The 24,646-nt window shown below is 40.1% G+C and overlaps 1 protein-coding gene across 1 annotated transcript; it reads left to right on the forward strand.

The window, feature by feature from the left end:
- The first annotated feature begins 2,086 nt into the window (after window positions 1–2,086).
- On the forward strand, window positions 2,087–24,533 carry NT5DC3 (5'-nucleotidase domain containing 3). Its single transcript, XM_056338955.1, has 14 exons — window positions 2,087–2,314; window positions 5,594–5,778; window positions 9,199–9,273; window positions 9,761–9,816; window positions 13,227–13,317; window positions 15,010–15,147; window positions 16,611–16,671; window positions 16,910–17,012; window positions 17,100–17,201; window positions 17,918–17,999; window positions 18,362–18,448; window positions 19,639–19,779; window positions 20,147–20,211; window positions 21,331–24,533. Exons 1-14 carry the CDS (start codon window positions 2,134–2,136, stop codon window positions 21,590–21,592), a joined length of 1,629 nt encoding a protein of 542 aa, XP_056194930.1. The 5' UTR covers window positions 2,087–2,133; the 3' UTR covers window positions 21,593–24,533.
- Window positions 24,534–24,646: the final 113 nt, after the last annotated feature.

The following is a 24,646-nucleotide window of genomic DNA, read 5'->3' on the forward strand; positions in this document are numbered from 1 at the left end:
GATCTTTGAAAGCACTAGGACTAGGCATTCAAGCACACATTTCTCTTCATAGGTTAGTCCCAGCTACAGTGGGAGCTAAACACAGACTGTGGGCAGCAAAACCAGGGGTTCACAATAGTGGTTTTCACATTCAAGGCCCTGTCTTGCACATGCCTGCAAGAAGAAATAGAAGTATTACCATTCTAGTTTGACAGTATAAGAAGTAAACCGGTAGTATGAAAAATAAACATTAACATTCATGTGAAAGTTCAAAGCATTCAGGTTTTGAGGAGTGAGTGACAGTGCTATCGAGCACTGTATTGTCTTTTTCCAGTCTTCTATTACAGATAAGTTTTCTGACCTTAATGTTGGTGTCACAGTAACGGAACATAAATCCTTAGCTCCGCAGTATTTTCTTGCTGCTTGTGCCAGAACTGCAACACTTCCATTGACTGCTGGAAGTAGCTTCTCCGTTACTGCTCCTTCTTGTATTGTTCAGAGCAGTTCTTGTAAATCTTCCTTGAGAATGCCTCACTAAATGTGGTTATTGTTCACAATATTTATAGTCTCAGGACTTGGAGACCAGGTTAGGCTGTGGTCAGGGGAATAATAATGTGCCTTTTTTCTATTAATGTCAATTGAATTGCACATGGGATTAATTAGCCCATAGGCTGGAGTGAAAAAACTCTCCAATTCTACTGCATTTTTGCTTTGTTGAAGGTGATTGATTAATTAGGAGTTGGGGTGACTAGAAAACTTACAATGCCCTAGAACTATACCATGAATTCAGAATGAATTTCGCAGAGTCTCCTAATTTTGTAGATGACTTAATATTTTTATTCTAGTTGTACATGGGAAGTCTGATGCTGAAAGGTAAGTGGTAGTTTTCATTTTCTCTGGCCCATGGTGTTGCAGCAAAGTGTTCTGTAAAAATCTCTGACTAGAAAGGTCAGAGAAAGCAAGTACCGGATTGGAAATTCTCTACAAAGTTGTATTTCTTCTTGCCTTGTCTGTTTTCTAAATGTTGACCATCTTCTTCTTGCCTTGTTCCCAAAATTTATCATGATGGGTTTGCAGTAATATGTATCAGAATCACATACTGCAGAAATGAAGTGACAATGTAACGTAGATGATAACATAGGAACTTTGAAGAAATCGTTATCTGAAGAAAGCGTATCTGGTCTCCACAAGTAACCAAGTCTGGGAAGTCCGTAGGGTATCGGGCTTTTGGCAATCACAATTGTAATGTCAGCCAAGAACTCTGCCTCGGTGGGAAGGATAAAGCATGCAGCTATCCACTGATGAACTCTTTGAAACCCAGGGTTGATTGTTTTTCTTTCAGTTTGCTGTGGTTTTGCCTGTGAAAATAAGGTGGGTGTCATTCTCTGTAAAAAAAAGAATGCTCAGAGTACTATTTAGCTTGAAACCCTTCAGATTTGTACAGGCTTAGTGCTTTAGAGATGTATAGGGAGAAATGGCTGAGTAACTTCTAGACGTGACAATGGGTTACGTGGATGTCCTCAGTGTAAGAACAGGCTGTGTTTGATGTTTACCGTAGTGGGGAAAGAGTATGTTCCTTTTCTTGTAAAGAAAGTTTCTGAGCATGTTAGGCATTCAGTATGTGGAGCTGTAACCTCTCCGCTGTGGAAGTGGTCTGGACTTTGTCCTTCTATGCATAATCCCTCTCCTTTTTTTTTTTTTTTTTTTTACAAGTTATTAACAGGTATGATTCAAGTTCTCAGACTGCCAGGGTCTACAGCTATCAGTGGCAAGTCTTTCACAAGCAGATGGGGCCTCTGAACAGCAGCAGGACTTCTGTGGGTTTCATGGTACTCTTTGTATTACTCATTGTATATCCAGCTTATGTTTTGAGCTTGTTTTGTTCACAGATGTAAGCAGGTGTATGTAGCATCGCTGAAGGGCACGCTGGCTGGAGAAGTACCCACCTGCTGCTGCTGTGGCTGTTGTTGAAGCCCCCCGGGCCCTGCGGAGGCGCGGCGGCCGGCCCTAGCGCTCATCCCGCGGGCGGTGGCGCGGCGCTACCTGCCGGGCCGGGCCCGCCTCCCGCCTCTCGCCTCGGCGCGGCCCCGGGGCGGGGCCCGAGGAAGTGACTTCAGCCGGCGGCGGCGGTGGGGCTGAGCGGCGGAGCGGAGCATGGCAGCGGCGGCGGCGCGGTCCCTGCTGGCGGCGGGGCGGGCGGGCGGGCGGCGGTGCCGGGCTCTGCCCGCTGCGGGGGCCGCTCCCTACTGCACTGTGGCGCCGCAGCAGCAGCCGCCGCCCGACATGAAGAGCTACCTATGGTCGCGCTACAGGGAGGCCAAGAGAGTCACCAAGGGTGAGCGGCGGGCCGGGGCGCGGGGCCCGCGGGCGGCAGCCGCACGGCTCCCCCGCCGCGCCAGCCCTGCCGCTGCCGGCCGGAGCGCAGCCGGCCTCGGGGCGCGCCGGGGCGGCTCGGGGGGAGGCACGGCCGGCCCGGGGGGCGCCGCTGCTGCAGCGTGAAGGGCTCGGGGGGTCGCGCCAGCCGCGGCGCGCTTCCCCCCGCCCCTCGCGGGTCGCCGTGGGGAGCAGCCGTGGGCCCGTCCCGCCGCCGTCCGCGCCTGGAGTCGGCGCGGCTCAGGTGTCAGCGTGGTGGCCCTTGTGCGGTCGCCAGTGCGCTGCCAGTGTCAGGCCGGGAGCGCGGGTAAGACCCGGCACCTCGGTAGGTCCTGAGGGCCGGACACCCGCCGGACACCTGCCGGCGCCTGGCCCCGGCCTGGGGAAGGGGCGAGACCCCCGCGCCCGCCCGCCCGCGGCCCTTGGGGGCGCCCCGAGGGAGGGGCAGCCTGGCCTGCCGCGCAGCCTGGGCCGGGGGCTGCTGTCGGGGGGTCGCGTGTGGAGAAAAGCAGTAAAAAAGAAATCGGGAAGTCGGTCGTCTGTCTGAGGGGCTTTCTGCGGTGTGCTCCTCTTCCAGAAAGTTAACACACCAAAGTTTTGGGTGACTTTTTTCGTTTTGCCCATGTGAGGCATTGAGGCCAGCATGTGTGTAGACTCGGGAAGGCCTTGTCCCCCGGCCCAGCTGGGCACAGTTACCGCCAGTGCTTGCTCAAAGCTTGCTTGCTTCTGCCCTTGCTCTGGTGGGAAGAGCATCACCAGGGTGCTTGAATATGTGATCTTTGTAGAGAGCCAAAAGAGGAAGAGGCGGCGTGCGCTCCACAGCATCGAGTGGGAAAGGGGAGAGCTTGTCCGGCAGTGGCAGTGGATAATCATGTTTTAGTCTTGCATGTTTTGCCCCTAAGGAAAGAGCCTTGAGCACGATCTGGGGCTTCGCTCAAGTGCAGATGCAGCATTTGCAAACATAAAATAGTGGCAGCATTTCACAAGTGAAATAAAGAAGCAGTGTTAGAGATTTTGGAAGAATGCTATGGACTTTGGAGGATGGGATAAGGAATAGGAAGGAGATGGTAAAAGTCTTTTTATTTTGATTTTTTTTTTTTCCGTTTTTGCAATTAACTTTTCCTTATTCTAAACCACACCCAAGTAATACTTCAGAGCTGAGATTAGAAAGTATAATAACGTTAAGAGAAAACAAGTCAGTTGGTGGGTGTGCGCTGGCAAAAGATGAGGCAAGTGCTTCTAGAATAATTCAGATTTATTACAGCCTAAGTCACCCAATGGCTTCAAGTATGTGACATTTCACTTAGTTACAGTGTTAAGGTGACAAAGCTGTCCTGATTTTTGACCCAAGGTTTATAGGACTTGGGATGCTGTCTGCCAGCCAGAATGTCTAATAGCTACAAAGCCTTCATACTGTCTGTTTTCAGACAGGCGCTAGTCAAGGGTTTTTTTTTAATATGAAATATCTTTATATATAGTTCTATAAATATATTTTATTTTTAAAACAAATGTTGACTCACCAGGCTGCAGAATTGACATTTGAGAAAATACTTTTAACTATACAACAAATATGGCTGTTGTAATGTGATTTTGGAAGTTCACTCAAAACTGTGGTTATGACTTCGTTAATTAAATGATTTGTGGCTTTTTTTATAGAGTAAGAGTATCTGCTTTAATAGCAGTGTGTCAGGTTGCATCTGATTATTTTGTTACCTCAACCGAGCATAACTTTTGTCTCCTGTATTACTGTAAGCAGTAACTGGAGATAGTAGGAGCTAATGTTTTCATTCAGGCTTACTTTGTTAAATTGACTGAAATGAAAGATAGAGCTTTTCATGTCAGTTTAAGCATGGGCAACTTCTGGCATCTTTTTTGGTGAGAGACATGCTGGTCTTTAATTGAAGCTTGGAATTAAGCTAGTGAAATTGCTGTTCTTTCTCTTAAAAGACTTAGGTATCTGCATCTGATAAAATTGAATAGTTTCAGATTGCTGCCTATTACTGGGTATCTGTATAAGTTTCTCACTGTATCTGCCCATTAACTGTGTGGCAGTCCAAGGCAGTGCTCTTACAAAAGAAATGTTATTTCCCTTTCTGCAAGCTGGCGAGGGTTTTCAAAATGGAGCACTGTCTTTCAAACAAATCTGGAGTCCCCATGCCTATGTGCCTTGTTGAGATGGTTTCTTGTTTGAGATAGGTTTGACCAATTGCTTCTGCACTTACATGTAGAAAGTAACCAAACAAAGCGTATTCCCTTTAAACTCATCCTTCCAAGCACAGATTTAAGGTGAAAGCTCCCCCTTTTTCCACTAGTAGGGAAGGCTGGATTATAAAGATAGTATATGGGAAGGGAAGAAAGGAAAACATGATCATTATTATGCTTCCAGGAGGGTAACATTTAGCCTTCTAATGTTGCTCTTTTGAGTTTTGTAAACAAGAAACACAAACATGCTTAATACCAGAGTTGTGTTGATTCTAAAGTTACTTACTATGGTATGGCACTATGTAAGTGGTCTGAACTTCTCAGTATACTTGAAAAAAATAATAATATTGAGAAACATAGCCTTAAAAATGGAAGTGATTTACACACACTAGGTGCATGTATGTAGAGAATAATCAGAATATTTTTGGCTTCCAGATTTGCTAGAAGTTTAATAAGCATAGCAATGTGTTTGTAACTGTTGTTTGGGAAGTATGGCAATCACATAAAGTTTACTTGAGTTGAAATCGAGTAATGTGGTAACCTTGAAATGGTGAAGCAAAAGAAATTAAAGCAACGTCAAATTCAAAGAGTGTTGGGTTCTGCTTCTGGGGCAGAAGCTGGAACAAATAATGGGAGGAGAAGACAAGGCTCCTAGAATAATAGTGATAATATCCTCCTCCAACTCCAAAGTTCACTTTCAAAAGCAGTGATACATGTGTTAATGGAGTTAGCAAAAAAAATTACGCATGTTGAGTCTGGGGTTCTCTGATGAGCAAGATGCCGGTATGCATCTGCTCTCCTACTTGAACTGTACAGAAAAGTGTGCTTCAAATAAAAGCTATGGGTCACCAAGACAAGTTAGGGACAGCATTTTCAATAGCATTGTATTGTTAAGGATAAGCTGGTTAGTGTGAATTAGTTTGATATTTTCCATCTTCATTTATCTATATTTAGAGATTGGTAATGGTTTTCTATGTATTTATTTAAATAAAACTACAAGACTGGTATAATTTTTTTTTCCCCTCTCCCCTGTTCCCAGAGTTGGTTCCTACGATTATGAGTAACATGCTGAATCCGGATGCTATTTTTTCAAATAATGAAATGAGCCTGTCAGACATTGAAATTTATGGTTTTGATTATGACTACACATTGGTCTTTTATTCTAAACATCTGCACACACTGATCTTCAATGCTGCTCGAGATCTTCTTATTAATGAGCATCGGGTAAGTAAAATTAATGGAATAAAAATAAACTTAGGAATAAAGATTATAATAATTTCTGACTGAGAGGGACATAACTCATCTCATGCCTTCGTCCTAGCTTGGCTCCCTTTTATAACAGCTATTTATGAGCCACAGAAATCCTGCTTTGTTCTCGGCTGTAGTTTTGAGCAGAGCAGAATGTGACAACGGTTATGGAATAGAGTTTATTTTGGTAGTTTATGGAATAGGGTTTAATTTGGTAGTGGTGTGTTTCTCTTATTTTTTTTCCTGTCAATTATTGGAGTCACCCTAATACATAGGAAGCTTAAAAGTTATCGTTACTTTTTTTGCACATTATTGCTGTGAGTGCAGTGAGGAATTTGCATATGAAATATTTTTAGCCTGACTTCTTAGGAGGTCTGTGATTGCACTGTGTGCTTGCGAGGTGTTCTGTATTTACCTGGCATTTCAGTGGAGTTAGCTGAAGGGGCAGCATGTGCAGTAATGCTGTCACTGACACAAGTAAGTGTCCGCTAAGAGGGAGCACTGCCCGGTTGCCTTGCTACCTGTTTGCGCTGGTGACCAGTTGACATCCAAGCAGCTTGGAGCTGGTGGTGCAGTTTGGGGATGGGAGAAGTTACCGTGTCAGGAAGTGTGTGGGGGGGGGAGATGGGTGACTTGGGAAGCTGAAGGTATTGCAGGGAAAAAGACTGAAGAAAACATGGACTGAAAGAGACAAAGTTTGTTGAACTGTAGGAGTTGCAGGAAAAGACAAAAAGTCCACAGAGTAACTTAATAAAACTGCTGTTGTGTTTTATAGAACCTAAATCTGAATGGGTGGTGTTACTCTACTTTCGTGTTTGAATCTAAAGGTTAAGAGCTATATATAAACGTCTATAAATATCCCTGGAAGACCAAACAAAACTTCATGGGCGCCTGAGCATACACAACTTGATCCCCCTAAGATACTGGCATGTCTTGGTAGCAATTTTTGTAGGATGGGTAAATACACTTTATTAAAGCTACGTAGTTCTTGCAAAAAACAATGTTACTGTAACAGTAAAGTTTAATTCTTGTAGACAAAAATTCACAGTGCTCCTTTACTGTTTGAATGAATTCAGGTAGTAATAACTTTCCAGTTTGTCTTGACAAATTTTTTGACTTCTAATAAATGAAGCTGAAATTACTTTGAGACAGCTTATTGAAATATATCATCCCCTTGTGAAATGTATTGAGGGACAACAGTTTTTATTAATGTTGTCTCTCTAGCTCTTTATACTGTTTATATTTTTCTTGTCTTTAACATTACGAAAACCTTCTAGGCATTATGATTGTCACAGTTAACCTAAAAGATGGCCAGTTTTGGTCATGGCAGTGTAAGGTAATTCATCAGAAATTTGCAAAATGCAGTGTAGGAAGCAAGGAATTTTGAAGTGTGTCCAAGAGAATAAACATCAATTTAATGCTAATCTTGGAGGTGACAGCAGGTGTTGAATGTAAATCCTTACTCTTGGGTTTATTTCTTTCCTGATTTATGGGCCTTGTGCCACCTTATCTGGACTGCTGTTTCAGTCCAGATATATGTATCCCTACCAAAAGCGGGGTAAGCAAACAATGCAAATGTGTTTGTGTTTTGTTTCGTTTGGCTTGTAAGGAAGCTCTGGTTTGTGTGCCAAGGTAGGCTCAGTCTGTTTCTCATATGAACTGGCTATGTGTGCAAAAAGACAGCCTTTTAGTAGAATAAATTAAAGTAGGAAAGTCAAGCATGCAAAAATGAAAAATTCAGAAATAAATTTTCTTGTTCATGTTTGATGTGGCTGCTTTGGGGCCTGTGAGCTACATTGTTGTTTTCAGCTGATCACATTCTATATCCTCCCGTGATGTTTTCCGCTGTTGCTTTTGCTTCATGTTCCCTGGCCAAATCTACACATCTTCCCAATCTGTGTGTAGGCTTTTTGTGCTGTTACTCAAATCAGTAGCCTCTGCCATGTTTTCTGGAGTTGGTAGTAGAGATGTTAGTTCAAAAATTAGGAGAAAGAACTGTTTAACTGTAGATGCCTGTGCTCGGCACAAGCACCATCAACAACAGTTGCATGGCAAGCCCTCTTCAGCATAGGTAAAAACTGTGGAGAAATTGTGATTTATTTTTTGTAAAAGTATCTAGAGCCTCTGTTGAAGCTGTGTATTCTACTTTTTCTCCCTGAAAGCTTGGAAATTAGCCGTATATGTATGGAGCCTGTCGTAGGGAGAGGTGGAGAATGTGCCTGAGATGCATTTGTCAAGTTCTAAGACTGCCGTAGCCTGTGGGAGGGAAATGAAGGATTACTTTTCAGTTGCTTAACCAAATAAATGATGGTTTTCTTAGGCCTTGTCAGAAATGACTGAATCATCTCAGCTTTCGAAAACAAATGAACAAAACCCTTAGCCCAAGGCATGTAGTTAGTGTGTATTTTTTTTTCATGGCTAACCTGTGCTTAAAGCAGGGCGAAATTACAGTCGACTGACAATGGGCTTGTACTTAAAAACGTTAGAAAACTCGAATACCTGTGCTACCTATAAGGAACCTGAGGAAAGAGTACAACACGGACATGCAAGTCATGTGATCTCTAAACAAGGAGGGTTAACAGCTGCTGTCCAGGGTAAATATAGTTGGGTCACTGTGGTGTTTTCCTGAAGTGACCCACCCTGATGGCGTTTAATGCCTGACTTGCTTTCAGGATCTGGTCTTTGTGATACACTGTGCCTTGGGGAAAGTCCCTATTAGGGGAGCCTGGCTTCTCCAGGTAACATTAGCCATTGTGAATTCTCTTCTTACCTCTCCATCTCTGTTTATTTGCAGTCCACTGTATCTTTAAACATCTCTGGGGTGTACATTCCAGACTTGGCGATCTAAGGAGTATGATCCGCACCAAGGAAGCCAAACAGATAGCTGTGCTTTTATTTCTTGAAAATGCCAAAGATTTTTTTTTTTCCCCTCCTGTTGGTGATGATGTATTGCTTTTTCTTTCAATAAAAGTGAGCAGTAAAGTTGAGGTATCTGTGTAATTTAGGGCATGTTCTTGGGTTTCTCGCTGAAAGGTTGAATTGAAAACTATGTTGGTATAGTCTATTTCATGGAGAGACTTCACAATGCAAGGTAATTCAGCTGTTAAATTTTAGGAAGTTAGTAAAATTTAGTTTTCAAAGGTGCATAAATGAAAATAACCTTTTGACAAGAGGCTAATGTTCAAAGTTGATCATCACACCTGGATGTCCAACTGTGCTTGACTTAGGCTTAAAACCTTGGATTTTGGGAAAATGTTTGACTTGTCTTGCGCTGTACATATGTTCCTGCTAGTGAAAATGGGAAGTATAGAAAACTTAGGCTTTTAAAATTCTGCAGAAACAGCTTTTTTGTTTTTTTTATGGATTTAAAATCAAATCATTGCTCTTTTTTCTTAGTATCCTGCAGAAATAAGAAAATATGATTATGATCCCAATTTTGCAATCAGAGGACTTCATTATGATGTGCACCGGGTATGTATAAATAAATTTGTGCTAAGCTATGTGGTGCTGAGAACCGAGCCAAAGAAATTAAATGGGGTTTTTAAGTCTTCCAGGTTTTCAGTCTGCATTGATGTGTTGGGATTTTGTTTCATGTTTTTCGTAGCAAGCTGGATTTCTTTTTTTCTTTTTTTTTTTTTTTTTTTTAAATAGCTAGTGCTTTGGGCATTTTGTTTGCATGGTGGGTGTGGGAAGGCAGCTAAGGAGTGCAACAGAAGAAACCTAAGTGGGTATGTGCTAATAGGAAAAGTTATTTCTTTGTGACTTAACATTGTCCACACCTGAGCTTCCTTGGTGATTTGGCAAGGCCTAGGTAAAAACCATTGATAAAAGTATTCTGGAACTGATGAAGGAAGTTGAAGTGAAGATGCTTAGGCATTGTAGAGATAGAAAGGTTATAGATAAAATTTGTCAGATAGTTGATGTGATAAAACCTGATATTTTTTTTCTCCCCTGCAAGGCGTTATTAATGAAGATTGATGCTTTTCATTATATTCAGCTGGGAACAGTTTACAGGTGGGTAAAATTTATTTCCTATTTATAATGAAAATGTATACTTTTGTTCTTTGAATCTTAGTTGCATTTACTAGTGCACGTTAGGTTTGTATCAGGAACAGTACCCTGACAAGCACAGACATGAATGAACATTGCAGTCCTATTGGAAGGGGGTTTTCTTTGCACGTGTGTGTACGCAGACATGCACGCATTTACTGACTGATACAGTACAGCTGATTCCCCAGTTCAGAGCTGGGGAAGTTGGCAAACTGGTTAGTCACATAGTGCTGACTCACTTTGTTTCCGGCTATTAAATTGTGCCGAAAGACATCTAAAAATACGCTGATGACTTCTCTGCTGTTGCTTTCTATGTAAATAATTGTCACAGAGTGCCTGTTAGCATGACTGTGGTATGGTTGTAGACAGTTGAGAGGTCTTGCTGTGTTGGCAAAGCGCTTTTAAGTTTGGGCGCATCAAACACATCAAACTTGCAGAATGCAGCACAACTGCTTTGTGTCTGCACAGCCTGACGCTTTTGAGTTTACTGAATTGATGTAAAATTGCCAGTCTCTGTGCTGTGTTTTGTTACGCGATACAGACTTACTGTATGTGATCTTTGACAGGAGAGTTTTTAGTATGGCTCAGTTTGCTGATACAAAGCAGTACCCAATTGACTGACATGAGCACCACACTTGGTACCAGATTTTAATTTAAAGAAGCCTGAGCACCTTTTTTAATGTCATTGGACAAAAAGTTTTCATTTGGGGCCAAAAGACAACACAACCTCGTTTTTAGACAAGTGATTTACTATGTGGGACTGTATGTGGTAGTATGAAATGATGATCATGTGCTCATTATCTCTTTCTGTTTGCCAGTTGGGCAAGTAAGAAGATGATTCAGCCGTAGTGGTTGACTTGCTCTTTTATGAGTTAGTTTGAAATGCCCCCTGGGAGAGGGGAGAGGAAGGGAAGGAAAATGAAAGAGGAAACAAGATGGTATGGTCCAGCATTAGGCTCATACTGTCACCATAGTGGCTGTCAAAACTGCCGAAACGGTGTGTTCTGTATGTGTCATCAGAGTCTGGATGAGGCTTTATGCCATTTACTTTTGTGTTTTATACATGCTGATGTAGAATAATTATGATGTGTTTCAACTGACAAAACCTGTTCCTTTTGTTTTTTCAAAGGAATTGTTTATGCAGGGCTCAGAGGGAGTCAGAGGACTCAGTGTACTGATTGTAAGATCCATTAAAAAAGGCTGTCATGTTTTACATTTTTTACTGCAAACAGCACTAGTTTGCTACATTAAAGGTTAGGTGAAGTAATCAAAGCTACAATTATCAGTAGAGGTATATAATAGAAATACTAAGATTGGTATGAATGGAAATGTGTGTGTGAGAGCACCAGAAGAAATGCCGATAGAAAGGACAAAAGGATGGCATGTGTTGGTGGTGTCTGGAAGTCATGGCATCTGCATGCTGTTTCTCCAGACACCCATATGGGGATGGGTGAGGGCAGAACATGATGACCAGACAAGGAAACTCTAGAGAGATGTTGAGATTTGTTGAAGAGCTGGTGGTGTTCTCTGGTCACCCAGTGTAATTCTGGACAGATTGCTAGGCCACACATCTTGGTAGTTTTGAGTGTGTGTGAGGGTGAGAGTCAAAGCTACCTTTTCACTCAATACTTTCTCTTAATTTTGTTTAAAGTAACATTACCTTTCTCGTCTGTACCAACACTGAGCTTTGCCATCAGTTGCTACATATCTGTGTTCTTAATTTTAAACTTCTCTGCGTTCTGCATGTGTGTAGGTCAGTTGTAGAGCTGAAGGTAGCAGGACTGGCCTAAGCGTGCAGCCTCGTTTGCAGTGGGAGGTTTAAGCCATTCTGGTGTCCCTCTGACAATGCATGTCTCCAAGGGCAGCAGTAGGAGCATTGCTGTAGGTGAACTGTGATGCTCTCAGTGATGGCTGTCCGTGCTGCCAGTGGGATAAAATAGACTTTGTAGTAACACAGCTGGACTGTGAACTGTGTCAAGACTATGAGTCTCTTGGTAAAACTGATCTACAGCTTTGCCTACACAGTCATCTCTCCTCTCTGGATTTCACGTATGTCTGTTCTCTCTTGATTTGTGCTTAAGTAGCTCTTGATCCAAAAGCATTTTCTTCAGCAGTGTTCAAATACCACTTGGCGTAGCCCTCTGCAGGCTAGGTCTCGGTTCTGATCGTATTACTTGATAGATGTTTAACATTTTGGTTGCATTTCTTTGTGCTTACTGTTGTGGAGTGGGTGACACTGAACTCTCTCTGTTACAAAACTGAAGTATTACCTGCCCTGTTTGTGCACAATACTAATTCGAATGCCAGAGTTCTACCAGTAATAGCATAAGGCTATGTACAAGTTGATGTACCATTGAGAATTGTAGTAAAGGATATAGTTAATGTGGGACTCTGCTACCGTAGCAGCCCTGAGGAAACTCATGTGTCATGCCCTTCTACTGGAAAGCCTGGTGTGGATGATAAACACTGAAAGTATTAGGCTTATTAATTAATCAATTATTTTTTTTAATGGCTCGCAACACTTCTGGATAAGATAAAGAAAGGGAGGCACTGAAATAACGGTCTCATAAGGCTGTAAAGCACCATAAATAGGCTTGGAAAAAAGGGACCAGATAAAAGGTTTTCATTTGTGTTCTTTAATCTTAAGCAAAATCTCAACACTTCTGTGTCCTCTGGTGAGGATGTCTGCATGCTTGGGGTTTTTTAGATAATTTAGTGCAAGATGCTTGATACTGCAAACATTCAAAACCAAACCAAAACAAAGCTTTTAATCTCTTTCACAGTTGTTAAAGAAACTGGAGAGTTAATGTCTCCTTCTTCCCCATTTGTTGTTACATTTCAATATTTTAATTACTTGTCAACAGATCCTTCAAGTAATCTGAAATTTTGGGAGACTGAACTGTTGATACAGTTTAAGAGAAGTTCTTATTTAGTTAAAGGTTGTATATGTTTTTCTTTCACTTGAATCTTCAAGGTCATGCTGCAGAATAATCTGGTTTAAACACTATCACATCATCAGTGCTGTATGAAACAAAGGCAGGGTAAGGTATTACTTTGAGTTAAGAAACTGGAAGCTCTAACTACTTCTTACAAACCCTTGAGGCATAGTTTCAATGGAGACTAATTACCTCTTTTCCTGTAAGAAAGTAAAAAGGACTTAAAATTGGAATGTGTTCTGTGTGCGTCAGCCTGTTAAAGTATTACTTGTTCTGTAGGAAAAGATGCTATTTTAACTTACAGGCTAAAGTGTTCCTGTGACATTATCAGTGTTTTAATAAGCTTCAGATATAAGTGTTAATCTATCAGACTTTCATTCAATAATTACTTGAAAATTCTAATTTGACATTTGAACTAAAGCTGATGTGGTTTTCCAGAGGCCTTAGTGTTGTCCCAGATGAAGAAGTCATTGCAATGTATGATGGTTCCCATGTCCCTTTAGAACAAATGAGTGACTTCTATGGAAAGGTAAAACCATACAAACTGCTGTTTAAAAATGGTATTTTTCTGGGGGGGTGGGGTGGGTGTTGGGGTAGGGTGTTTGCATTTTGTTCTTATTCTTACTAGCAATTGTATTTTCTCAATACATGATTCACTTGTGGTGCTAGATGTGAAGTTTGCTCTCTAAAGTGGCAAATATCTTGTCTTTCTCCTGCTTGCTTTAGTTTCTTCTTTCACTGTTCCCTTGCCCAGTCATACAGAGAGAAACAGAAAATAGAAAAATCAAGTGACTTGCTCAGTGTTGCACAGCAAGTCTGATTAAAGGCTGGGAAATGAACCGTATCTGGTGCCTTACCCTGGCCGACGTACTACTTCCCAGTGGTCTAATGGCTTAGCTGAGGTAGTAGCAAGTAAATATATGGAGGCAACGCTTGCGTACAGGCTGGCAGAGGGGTAGAAGACTTGAAAAAAGATGAATGATAAAAGATTTATCTTTTAAGTTTAGGATTTTGTTTTGTGGGGAAAGTTGGTCTTCTTGCTGGCAGATTCCTTCCTTTTTTCCCAAATAAAGAATGGTGCTGTCTTTTTAGTAAGACCAAGTCTATTTTACCTCTTTTACTTACAGAAGTTAAGTCCGTGTTGACATGAAAGGCCTTTCTGTGTGCTGTGGAGCATTTTGTTCTTTTCGCACTTGTTCTTATTTTAAAGAGCTGAATTGGAATTCTCAAATCTGGTCTCTGCAGCAGTTCCGAATATTGCCCTGGCATTCCCTGTGAGGTGCCTTAGTCTCTGTAGGCCTGTACTTTCTTTGATCTTGGAAGAGTCAGTGACAGGACAAGAGGCCATGGGTGCAAACTGAAACAGGAGGTTTTCTCTGAACATCAGGAAATGCTTCCTTTTACTGTGAGGGTGACCAGGCACTGGCACAGTTTGGTTGCCCAGGGAGGTGGTGGAGTCTCCATCCTTGGAGATTCAGAAGCCATCTAGACAAGGTCCTGGGCAACTGGCTTTAAGTGGCCAAGCTTGAGCAGGGGGGGTTGGACAAGATGACCTCCAGAGGTCCCTTGCAACCTCAACTATTCTGTGTTTCTGTGATTGTGAGCAGCATGCTGTCTTGAGCTGGTTGCTTTACTTCTCTTCTTCTTGAAGTATTTGGTTTGTATTTGTTGTCATATAATGACATTCTCTACTTTTTGTGGAAACTATAATTACAGCTTCTGCAGACTAGAAATCTTTTCCTCTGTTACTCCATTAGTAAATTGTTACAACTTTTTATTATCTGTTTTCAAGGAGCTTAATTGTTTTGCAGTCCTAATCAGTATTCCACTTGTTATTTGTTCTGGGTTGTTTAAATAAAACCTTCACCCCCATCACAGTACTCAATGCCTCCTAATTACAGAATTACAGACTTCCAGTGAAGGCCTCTAAGTCCTTCTCTTGCCTTACAGCTGAGTGCTGTCTATTAGGTGTTTGTGAATTAAAATACTGCTCTTAAGAGTAATGAGTCATAATTAATTCTTAAAATCTGACATTTTTGTTGGAGTTATTTTATTGAAAGTCTGTTAGCTCAAAAAGAGTCTAAAGCAGTGTGAACAGTGATGGCAAAAGCTGAATATTTGCAGCTAAGCTGAAGTGTTCATACTGAATGAATGAAAGTGTTATAATCTGAGAAATGCCTGACCTTTTTTTTTCTTTCTTATTTTCTTCCCACTCATGTAGAGCTCACAAGGAAATACAATGAAGCAATTCATGGATATATTTTCCTTGCCAGAAATGACGCTCCTTTCTTGTGTGAATGAATATTTTCTGAAAAACAACATAGACTATGAGCCTGTTCATCTGTACAAAGATGTCAAGGTACTAGCTTTGAAGATTTAGGTAAATCTCTACGTTTGTATGTCTTCTGTCTAGGAACTTCAGGAAGCTTCAGCCTGCTGTGTCAGCTCCAGCAAAATACCTGAACTTCAGGTTTTGTATGGAGTAATTATTGCTATATAACCATAAAAACAAGTAAAATGAAGGTAGACCTTGGAAATGTAGAATAATTAGAAAGTTGTTTTAAATCTGATGATATAGGGCTGTTGTTCTTTTTGTAGGTTTGAGGGATAGATAGGAGGAAAGTGAAGAAGCTCTTGAATGTTGATAAAGCTTCTTTTGATTGTTATTAAATATATACTTTTCTGTAAGAGGCTATAGGGAATTCCAGTTTGGAGCTTTCAGTTGTACTGCCTCTCTGTCTTTGCTAGCATATGATCATTTGCTGTCTCTTGCTTTTGGCATATCTATTTTGCCTGTTTCCCTCTCTTCATCCTCCAAAACAATCTAGTAATAATGACTAGTATAATTTAACCCTCTTGACTCCTCAGGATATAATCTGCAGAGGACATAATATTGTCATGGTTATTTAAGGGTAGTAGAGGTCATGCCCACATTGATGGTATTTGTCTTCACAGGCTTTCCATCCAGAACCTTTCCTGGCCATTGCTGACACGTATTAAACTTGTGTTGTTGTTCAGCATATGTGGTGCACCTGAATATTGAATTTCTTGCTTTCCTGAGTAGATCAGGTGGTTTTAAGAAACTTTTTTTTGATCTCTAGAATAATTTTCCCTTCTGCCTATGGTTACATAGAGTCAGAAGGCTAGTTCTTGTGTTTTCTGCTGAAGTGTTTGTAGAAAATTCTGTACTGCTCGGAAGTCCTATAGTGACTTTTTTTTTTTTAGGACATATCCCATGTAAGTACCAAAATGGTAGGACTGTTGTCCTAAACAAAGCTGGTGCAGAGCTGGCTCAAGAGAGATACCAAATGCCTTCAGAGCACCTTACAGAGTACTTTGCTTAAGCATCTAGGTTCTTTCGTTTGTTCATAATTTTCTTTTTTAAATAACCAAGGCATTTGAGAGTGATCATAATCTAAAATCTGACTTGAAGCTTTTTTTTTTTTTTTTTTTAAGAGGAAAGGAATGTGTTCTGCTCCAAAGGTCATTGGAAATCTGTGAGGACTCTGCTTCTGTAGAGGGCTTTCACCCCACTTCACCCTTTTGAGTGCCCTTTCACAGTTATGTAAACCAGCTCCTGTGCTATAGGGTTTTATACTTCCCAAAAGTATGAAGTTAGTTTCTTGGAGGACAGGCTTGCTCTTTTTCTAGTGGTGACATGTATGTATAATGAACTTTGTGTGGCATTTCTGTAAAGTTGAAAGTGTAATTCAGAGAAAAGAATTGTTTTAAACAAAAAATTACTACTGCTGTGCAGTGAGCATGGTCTTTATACTTGAAAAGATTTTTTAGTTTTCCAGTGCTCTGTTGCTTTCCTAACAGGATTCAATCAGGGATGTCCACATCAAAGGAATAATGTACAGAGCAATTGAAGCAGATATTGGTAAGTACTACTGAGATCATCTATCAAAGGTCTTTTCACTGATGGTATAATAATAATCTTTCTGGCTTCCTTATTTAAGATTACAAATTACAAATTCTAAAAGCATCAAAGAGTTATTTCCGCTTGTCTGAGGTGCCTTTGCCAAGTATAACCTCATGTTCTGAATCCTTGGTTGAATGCAGAAAAAATTCTCGTGGAAACCTCTTTTGATTAATACTGTTTTCCCCAATCCTCACAGAGAAATATATCTGCTATGCTGAACAAACTCGTGCGGTGTTAGCAAAGCTGGCTGATCATGGCAAGAAGATGTTTCTCATCACAAACAGTCCCAGCAGCTTTGTGTAAGTGAACAGTTGTTTACTTTTCAGCTATACATTTTTAAAGGATACAGCACTTCTTATTATGCTCCACTGTTCTGGCCTTTTTAGGGACAAAGGCATGAAGTTCATAGTCGGCAAGGACTGGAGGGATCTCTTTGATGTAGTCATTGTACAGGCTGAGAAGCCAAACTTCTTCAATGATAAACGAAGGTGGGTACTTAGTAAAGAATGATTCTAGCAGCTTATTCCATATAAGGCTATAGTGTGTGTTATGAAATATTTTAATTCAGATGCAGTGTAAAATGAAATTGTATTTGGTGAAATCCTGTTTAAGGTCATCAGGGAATGCAGCAATGCCCAATTCTGAGTCCAAATATTTACCATTTCTCACCTAAGAAAGTTTCAGTAGCTATTACAGGTCTGCTGGATTGAGTTAGGATCACAAAAGCTGTTTTTAATATCTTGGCTTGTAAGTTGAAGTGTGTTCCTTTCCTAATAAACCTGAGAATTTTTGGTGTGATGCTTTTCAGCTTCAGCCCCTTACCTGGAAATATCTTTAATTACTTCTGTGTTTTTTGATTTTTTTTTTTTTTTTTTTATTAGTCACATATGCTATTTAAAGGGTAGAGTGGCTGATGGACAGGAATATTTGGAGTTGTTTAATTAAATACACACATTTGTCATGTGTATGCACTGCTCTTATACTTGAAAAAGACCTATTTCTTTTTGTGTGCTTATGATTTACAAGTGAGATAGAGGGAGGTGGGATTCCACTCCCCCCCACCCCCCATTTTTTATTTAATTTTAAAAAGAACTTTGTGGTACATCTTGCCCTCAGTCCTTTTCAGTATTAAAATTTTCATCTCCTCCTAAAAAGTGACAGAATTTCTACAGCAATGTAACGATTGTATATAATTCTATTCTAGACCGTTTCGGAAGGTGAATGAAAGGGGAGTGTTGCTTTGGGACAAAATTCACAAGCTGCAGAAAGGTCAGATTTACAAACAGGTATGCTTTCAATAAACTCTTTCTGTTCAAATTTAATACCATTTCCCAGAATGCCAAGCTTCTTTAGATACTATAAAGGCTTCTAAAAAGTAGGTATGTTCTTTTTGCAAAGAGAGTTACTTTAATGACTAATGACAAAATGGTACAAATTCACTGTTGGTGTTGTATGTCTCCGGTTTACTTGCCTCTTGAACTGATACTACTGCTGAAATTGCCTGTAAAATTTGGGATTCATAATATATATACAACTGTGGGCAATATTCTTGACATTAAAATATTTTTAGGGGTGTACTAAATGCCTTTCATGACTCTGAAGGTGCAAGTTGCATGCTGCTACAATATATGTGTCATTGTTTCCACAGGGTAACTTGTATGAATTTCTGAAGCTTACTGGCTGGAGGGGCTCAAGGGTTCTCTACTTTGGTGATCACATTTACAGTGACTTGGCAGTAAGTAGTTTACTTTCACAAAATGGGATAAGGCGAGGCTTTTTGTTAGTTTTTCTCTCTTCCTCCCCAGTTATTCAGTGTAACACACTTTCATTTGAGATTTCCGAATACAACGAAATTTGAGTTGGTAGTTCAATTATATTGCTTCTCTTGCAGCGAAGAAAACGGGTGCTGTAAAAGGCCGACCATATTTTCCACATGACTTGCAGCATTTAACTTGTTTACAAACTGTGCTCAGGAATGTGTGAGTTTGTATCCCTGATCCAGATACTGATTGTGTCAGATGTAACAGGGAGTAAACACAGATATCCAAACATACAGGATATGACTAATCTGGATGATACTTACTACCAAGTGTAATAAGAGCTGAAGGAACTTCTGTTTTGAATGCAGGAGGCAATCTTCCTGTCACTGATGGTAAACTAACTTTCTTCCCGGAGATCTTGCTATGGTTTATAGCCCCACTGTCCAGGCATTTTCTTACTAACTTACAAAAAAATGTACTGTTAACTGTTACTCTCTAGAGTAAGTGAGCACCACCTAACTCCTCTATAGTCAATTGCTTATGAATACCTGAATGTGGCCTTCCATTGCCAGTCTGTGGTAATGTGTTTCAGCAGCAGCAGATATTAATGTTTCTGCCCCAGTCTGCTTTTAAGAAGAAAACCAAGTTTGGGTGCTTCAGAAGGCTGAGGGCCAAAGGAAGGAGGAAACAGCTCTGTTCTCTGGTGCAACGGAGGAGAGAGCAGAGGTGGCAGCTACCTCATCCTGTACTTGTCAGGAGGAGCTTGAATAGCTGAGGGTCCTGATAGGACTGTTCTGTTGGCTGAGTGTATGGGTAAATACTATGAGCCCAACGCTTGGTTTCCTCCAGATACTTCTGACGGCAGCAGAGGTCTCCTCTACAAGAGGAGTTTCCTACTATTTGTTTTAAACCTAATTAGTGTTTATTTGGAAGTGCTTACGTGTTCTTTCTCTCTCTCTTTAAAAATGTGGGATTTGAAGCTTATTCTGAAACTAAATTCTGTTGCCTGTTGGCATAGTTAAGTCCTGCTGTTTAATAATTCTGCTTATACGTAAGAACAGTTAAATCAGTGCCCCATTGGAATAAACAATGGTCAGATTCTTCAGTTCTTTTAAGTAGTTATTTTTAAGACTAATACTTGCATTTTGTAATTCTTGGTAAATAGGATTTGACCCTGAAGCATGGCTGGCGTACTGGTGCAATTATTCCAGAGTTACGGTCAGAGATTAAAATCATGAACACAGAGAAGTACATTCAAACCATGACCTGGCTGCAAACCTTGACAGGATTACTGGAACACATGCAGGTTTGTTCTCTGTGTGTGTAATCAGCTCTGTATACCAGGAGGGATTCAGCCAAGTTTCTAAATGCTAGAGATTGACATTGCGAGTGCTTTCTGTGTCATTAAAGTTCACAGGTTTGACTGTAGGTAAATGAATGCAATTATTTGTATGGCTAGTTAACAAGTTTTCTCAAAATCTTGTCCTCTTCCTCCACTGGGTCAGCCTGGATTGATTCCTGCTTCCAGCTGTTTAAAATGCGTGTGGATGACTTCTGTATACTGTTCTCTGAAGCATTGCTCTTGTCCTGTTAGCTGACAAGTGTTTATTAAGGGAAAGGCTCATTTATGAAGGCATCCTTAGTTAAGCTGTTATCCATACTTTACATTCCAGGTTCACCGTGATCCTGATTCACAGATGATCTTAGAAGAATGGAAGAAGGAAAGAAAGGAAATGAGGTAAGACATAGGAGATGAAGAATTTACAAGAAGTTTCATGATATCCAGGTGTTCTACGTGATGTCTTCCACAGGTTTCTTCAGAATTTCTCTCCATCCATGATTTATATTCCCTGGTAGTTACAGACCTTGTAAAATTAACTGTGTAAAGCAATATTCTACCTGTCTCTTCTGCAGCTCTTCTCCCCTCTGACCCTTTGTGCATATGAACCTCTTCTCCCTGTTCCCCTTCTCTGGAACAGCTGTTAGTTTTCTGCATGAAAGGCTAACATCATATCAAATAAGTTTTTCCTTCTCATCTCATTTCTCCTGTCCCTCTGTGTTCAGCTTTCACTGTTGCTATTGATTCCACAGCTTTACTTCTGCATGATTTAAAAATGTGTTTCTGTATGAAGGCTTAGGTCACTTAATTGGTTTTTAGATGATTTCTTCAGATTACAGAAATACATTTTAGAATATGCAGAAACCAAGCTTTGCAGTAGACTGGATTTAGCAGTGGACTCATCACAAAGATGGGTATAGAGGCTAAAACTCCTAAAAATCTACTATTGTGAAAGAGCAGTCACTAAATGCAGGGTGTGTGAAGCCCACAGTTGGCCAGGCCAGCAATGATACCATCAGGCTTCCCTAGAAACATGGAAGTAAATGAAATGGGAACGATACTCGGTGGTGACTAATAATAGAAGTTAGTTCCAAGATGTGTGTGAGCTTTTTGTGTACGTTAAGCCAAATCTTTGTGTATTTTTTTTTAAAGTCTTTTATCTTTGGGATAAGTGGATGCCATTAGGATTTAGATGAAGACGAAAGTCTTCTGCAGTGTCTAGAAAGGAAAGCTTGAGATGTCATGTTTCTGAAGTCAGAAGCAGCTTATCACTGGTTTTAGTGGGAGAAATGTGAAACTCTTCTGTTCACCACTGTTATTGCTAGATCTGGGCTACATATGTGCAAGACATGCAAAAATTTCTTATGTGGTGTATTTTAAGTGTTTTGAAGTGCAATGGCAAGGGAATAATACATGGAATGTTACAGGAACTGCATGCTTCAGGTTCTGGATGCTAGCTGGTAATGTGTGCAGGTATGTTCACTTTATTCTCTTTTGTTTTCTTTTTTTGGGGGACAGGGAGATGAATAGGAACTTCTTCAATGCACAGTTTGGAAGCTTATTTAGAACTGATGAGAATCCAACTTATTTCCTAAGACGTCTCTCTAGATTTGCGGATATCTACATGGCATCATTGAGTTGCCTCTTGAACTATGAGCCTGATTACACGTTTTACCCAAGAAGGACTCCTTTGCAGCATGAACTTCCTGGCTGGTCAGACCAGCTGTGCACTGGTACATTCAGAATACCTTTCCTACAAGAGACAGTTCAGATCAAGTAAACACTTCATGGCTTCTCTCTTGAATGGGCAAATTATATATATATATATATAAAAAAAAATAATTTTTTTTTAGAATGTACATGTATTTTATTTGTCACTTAAATCTGTTATCTTGATCTGGATATAATTCATACTTGTTCTTATAAGCATTGTACCTATTTTCTCCTCTTGTGCTCAGAGATGTGAAAACTCCTCTTACACACTTCTCTTACACAGAAGAAATGATGGATTGCCAAAATAGTAGTGGGCTGAGATGGAGGGCATATTTGAGGGGAAGGACTGGTGGTGTTCTGGGGTGGTTGTTTTTGTTTGTTCATTGGAAATTTCAGTCTGCAGCCCTGTGGTTTCCCAAGGAATACCTGTACGTTCTGTTCTGGCAGCGTTTGCCACTCCAGCTGGAAACTGTGATGGATCTTGGCACTGAAAGGCTTAAATCCAGTGTTAGTAAATCAGTGATACGCAGTTAGTAGCCAGTTTACAGTGAGACTGAGGGGGATGATGTATGCATTTTAGCTTTCCTTGCTGCCACAGCTAGAGCCTTACCTGTAACTGAACTAATCGCTGTAGTAGTGTTGTGGCTTTGCTGCATTGCAGTGATTACAGTACTAGCAGCTCAGGCTGATGGACTTTTTCTCATGTCTCTGCAGTCTCTGGTCTTGCAACATCTGCTTGGCTCTAAGTGGGCTTGAGCCCAAAACTGAAAGTGACAGTAACTCGGGCTGCTTCAGCTTCCTTTTGTTAACTTCCAGGCACATTTCTTTTTAAGTTTCAAAACACTTCAAATATCCACTCTCTAATAATAAACCCATTTCAAGAGGTCTTGCATTTTGCATTTCAAAGTGGAGACATATCTGTCAGGCTTTAGATTGATCCTAAATGCTGCTTTTAAAAATTTAAAGTGTCTTACAGTGGTATGAAGCGTGGTTTTGCTGTTCCCTAGGAGAGAATGTATTTCATATAGCCTTCAGTAATGGACTTTTACAGTCAAAATAAACACGCACAATGGGCAAATGAGTGAGAAGAAAAATTAAGAAATGACATCTGAAAACCAGAGTTTCCTGATGACATTTTTTTAGCTCAAGCCTCGAAAGCCAAATTGGGGGTGGTAGGCAGTTTGCATCCAGCAGTGCAGATTAGAAGTGTTATTGAATTACTGACATTGCATGATATAATGGTAATGCATTATATGGTGATATAATGGTAATGCATGAACGCAAACTCTGGGTAGCCTATATGTTCCAAAGATTTGAGCTGAAAAATGTCTGTTTTGCACAAGGAAAACATCTATTGATGTGTTTTCTCAAACAGGCACTTTATAGAACTGCTGTATAGTTGTTTTTAAATAAGGATGCTTTCCTTTCTCTGCATCCAAAGGAAATGTGTTTTGTTTCTTTGTTTGTTTTAACTGGTGCTTCCTACCCCAGCCATTTTAGAAGACATAATATGATTAATATTTTTCAAATTTTAGTTAAAGACTCTGTTTTTAAAAGCATATAATTCACAATTATATAGCATTTGGTATTCTTCATTTTGTGATATCAATTATATCACTTGCTTCCTACCATGATTGTCAGGTAAACAAACTTCTGGTGACTGAAGGGGTGTGTGTGTTTTTGTTTTTTTTTTTTTTAATCTAGTATGTGCAAATACCTATATTGAATTTCATATGCAGCATCCTGCTATTTTTAAAAGCATGTTTGCAAAGTAAAGAATGTATTCTAATCTAGCCTGCGTAATTTCGTAAGTAGTTTTCCTGTATGCTTGAACTCAGTCTGAAGTCCTTAGAGGTGGTTGATATATTTATGTTTATGTTCTTGTGTTCCTGTTTCAAACCTCACATACAACACCCCTGAAGTGTGTGTGTGTATTTAAACAGGTGAATGTACTTGAAATAAGTTCATCTGACAGCCCAGCTGTTTTGCTGGAAGTAAAAGATAATGTTTTGCAGGAATTTAATTCGGCTTTATCAGGAGACATTTTGTGGGGGTATATGTGAGAAATATGTAACATAACTTGATAATGAATTGTGGGGATGGAAATATTCTTGATTTGCCTTCAGTTCTTTATCCAAGTGCTCAGCTAGAACTGAACTTGGTGTTACATGTCTGTAACACCTCTCACGCTCCAGAGATTTCAATGCACTGTTTAAAAAATAAACAAAACAAACCCCAAACCACTGCACATTTTCCATCTTACTGCCAGCAAATAATATTGTTACTTGGTTCTGCGTTACTGAATTTGATAATGTTTTGTTGGTTATAGCTCTGTGATGTTTGTTCTTTTAAGGCTGGCTAGGAGTCAGTTTGTTTACCTAATTTTCCTGTGTTAAGCAGGAACAGTTTAATTGGGTTGGATGATGTTACCCACATAATATACATTTTGTTTCAAGCTGATTTTCTCCTTGCCCTCTTTCTCTTAACTTAAAAATCAAACTTCTGTACAAAGCTATGTTACAACAGCCAGCTGAAGTAAAATCTTGTTTATATTGCGTGAATTATTGAAATAAACGACATTGCATGAAAAAAAATTATGGGAGGGTTATGTTCCTTTAAAACAAGCCAACTATATAATATATGAATTTTAAGTGAGAATTTTTAAGTGTATTACTTATTTTTCAGTTCTAGAATGCTGCTCTTTAAAGTCTAAAAATGCCTTGCATTTTTGTAATGATTTCACCTTGGCGCTCTTTGCATTACTTATTTTAACCTTGTTATGTTACTGACTTCAAAAAGATTTTTGAGCACGTTTAAAGAACAGTGTCCCTTTATATTCATTTTGGGATTGTAGTTCATTTGAACACCAAGAAGAGATTTTCATTCTGTTTTATGAAAAACATGAAGGAGAATAGTCTGTCAGTAAAAGAAGAGTTTAATGAACTGTGGAACTTATTTTGTGATAAAAATATTTAACAATTATTACAGAAATAAATGCTTGGACTTTATCTTCAGGTCCCCGTGAGCCTTAATATTTTGGGTGATTGGGAAGAAAGAAGAACATGCCTGCTTAGATGTACCTGTAAGATTACAGGTAAATGTGAGCAGGCATGTGTAGGGG

Source organism: Falco biarmicus, chromosome 5 (genome assembly GCF_023638135.1).
Source record: "Falco biarmicus isolate bFalBia1 chromosome 5, bFalBia1.pri, whole genome shotgun sequence".
Lineage (NCBI taxonomy): Eukaryota > Metazoa > Chordata > Aves > Falconiformes > Falconidae > Falco > Falco biarmicus.

Coding starts and splice junctions, on each gene's coding strand:
- NT5DC3 (XM_056338955.1), top strand. CDS start 2,134: ATGGCAGCGGCGGCGGCGCGGTCCCTGCTGGCGGCGGGGCGGGCGGGC. Junction 9,817..13,226: donor CAGCTGGGAACAGTTTACAG/GTGGGTAAAATT, acceptor GTGGTTTTCCAG/AGGCCTTAGTGTTGTCCCAG. Junction 17,202..17,917: donor TTCTTCAATGATAAACGAAG/GTGGGTACTTAG, acceptor ATTCTATTCTAG/ACCGTTTCGGAAGGTGAATG.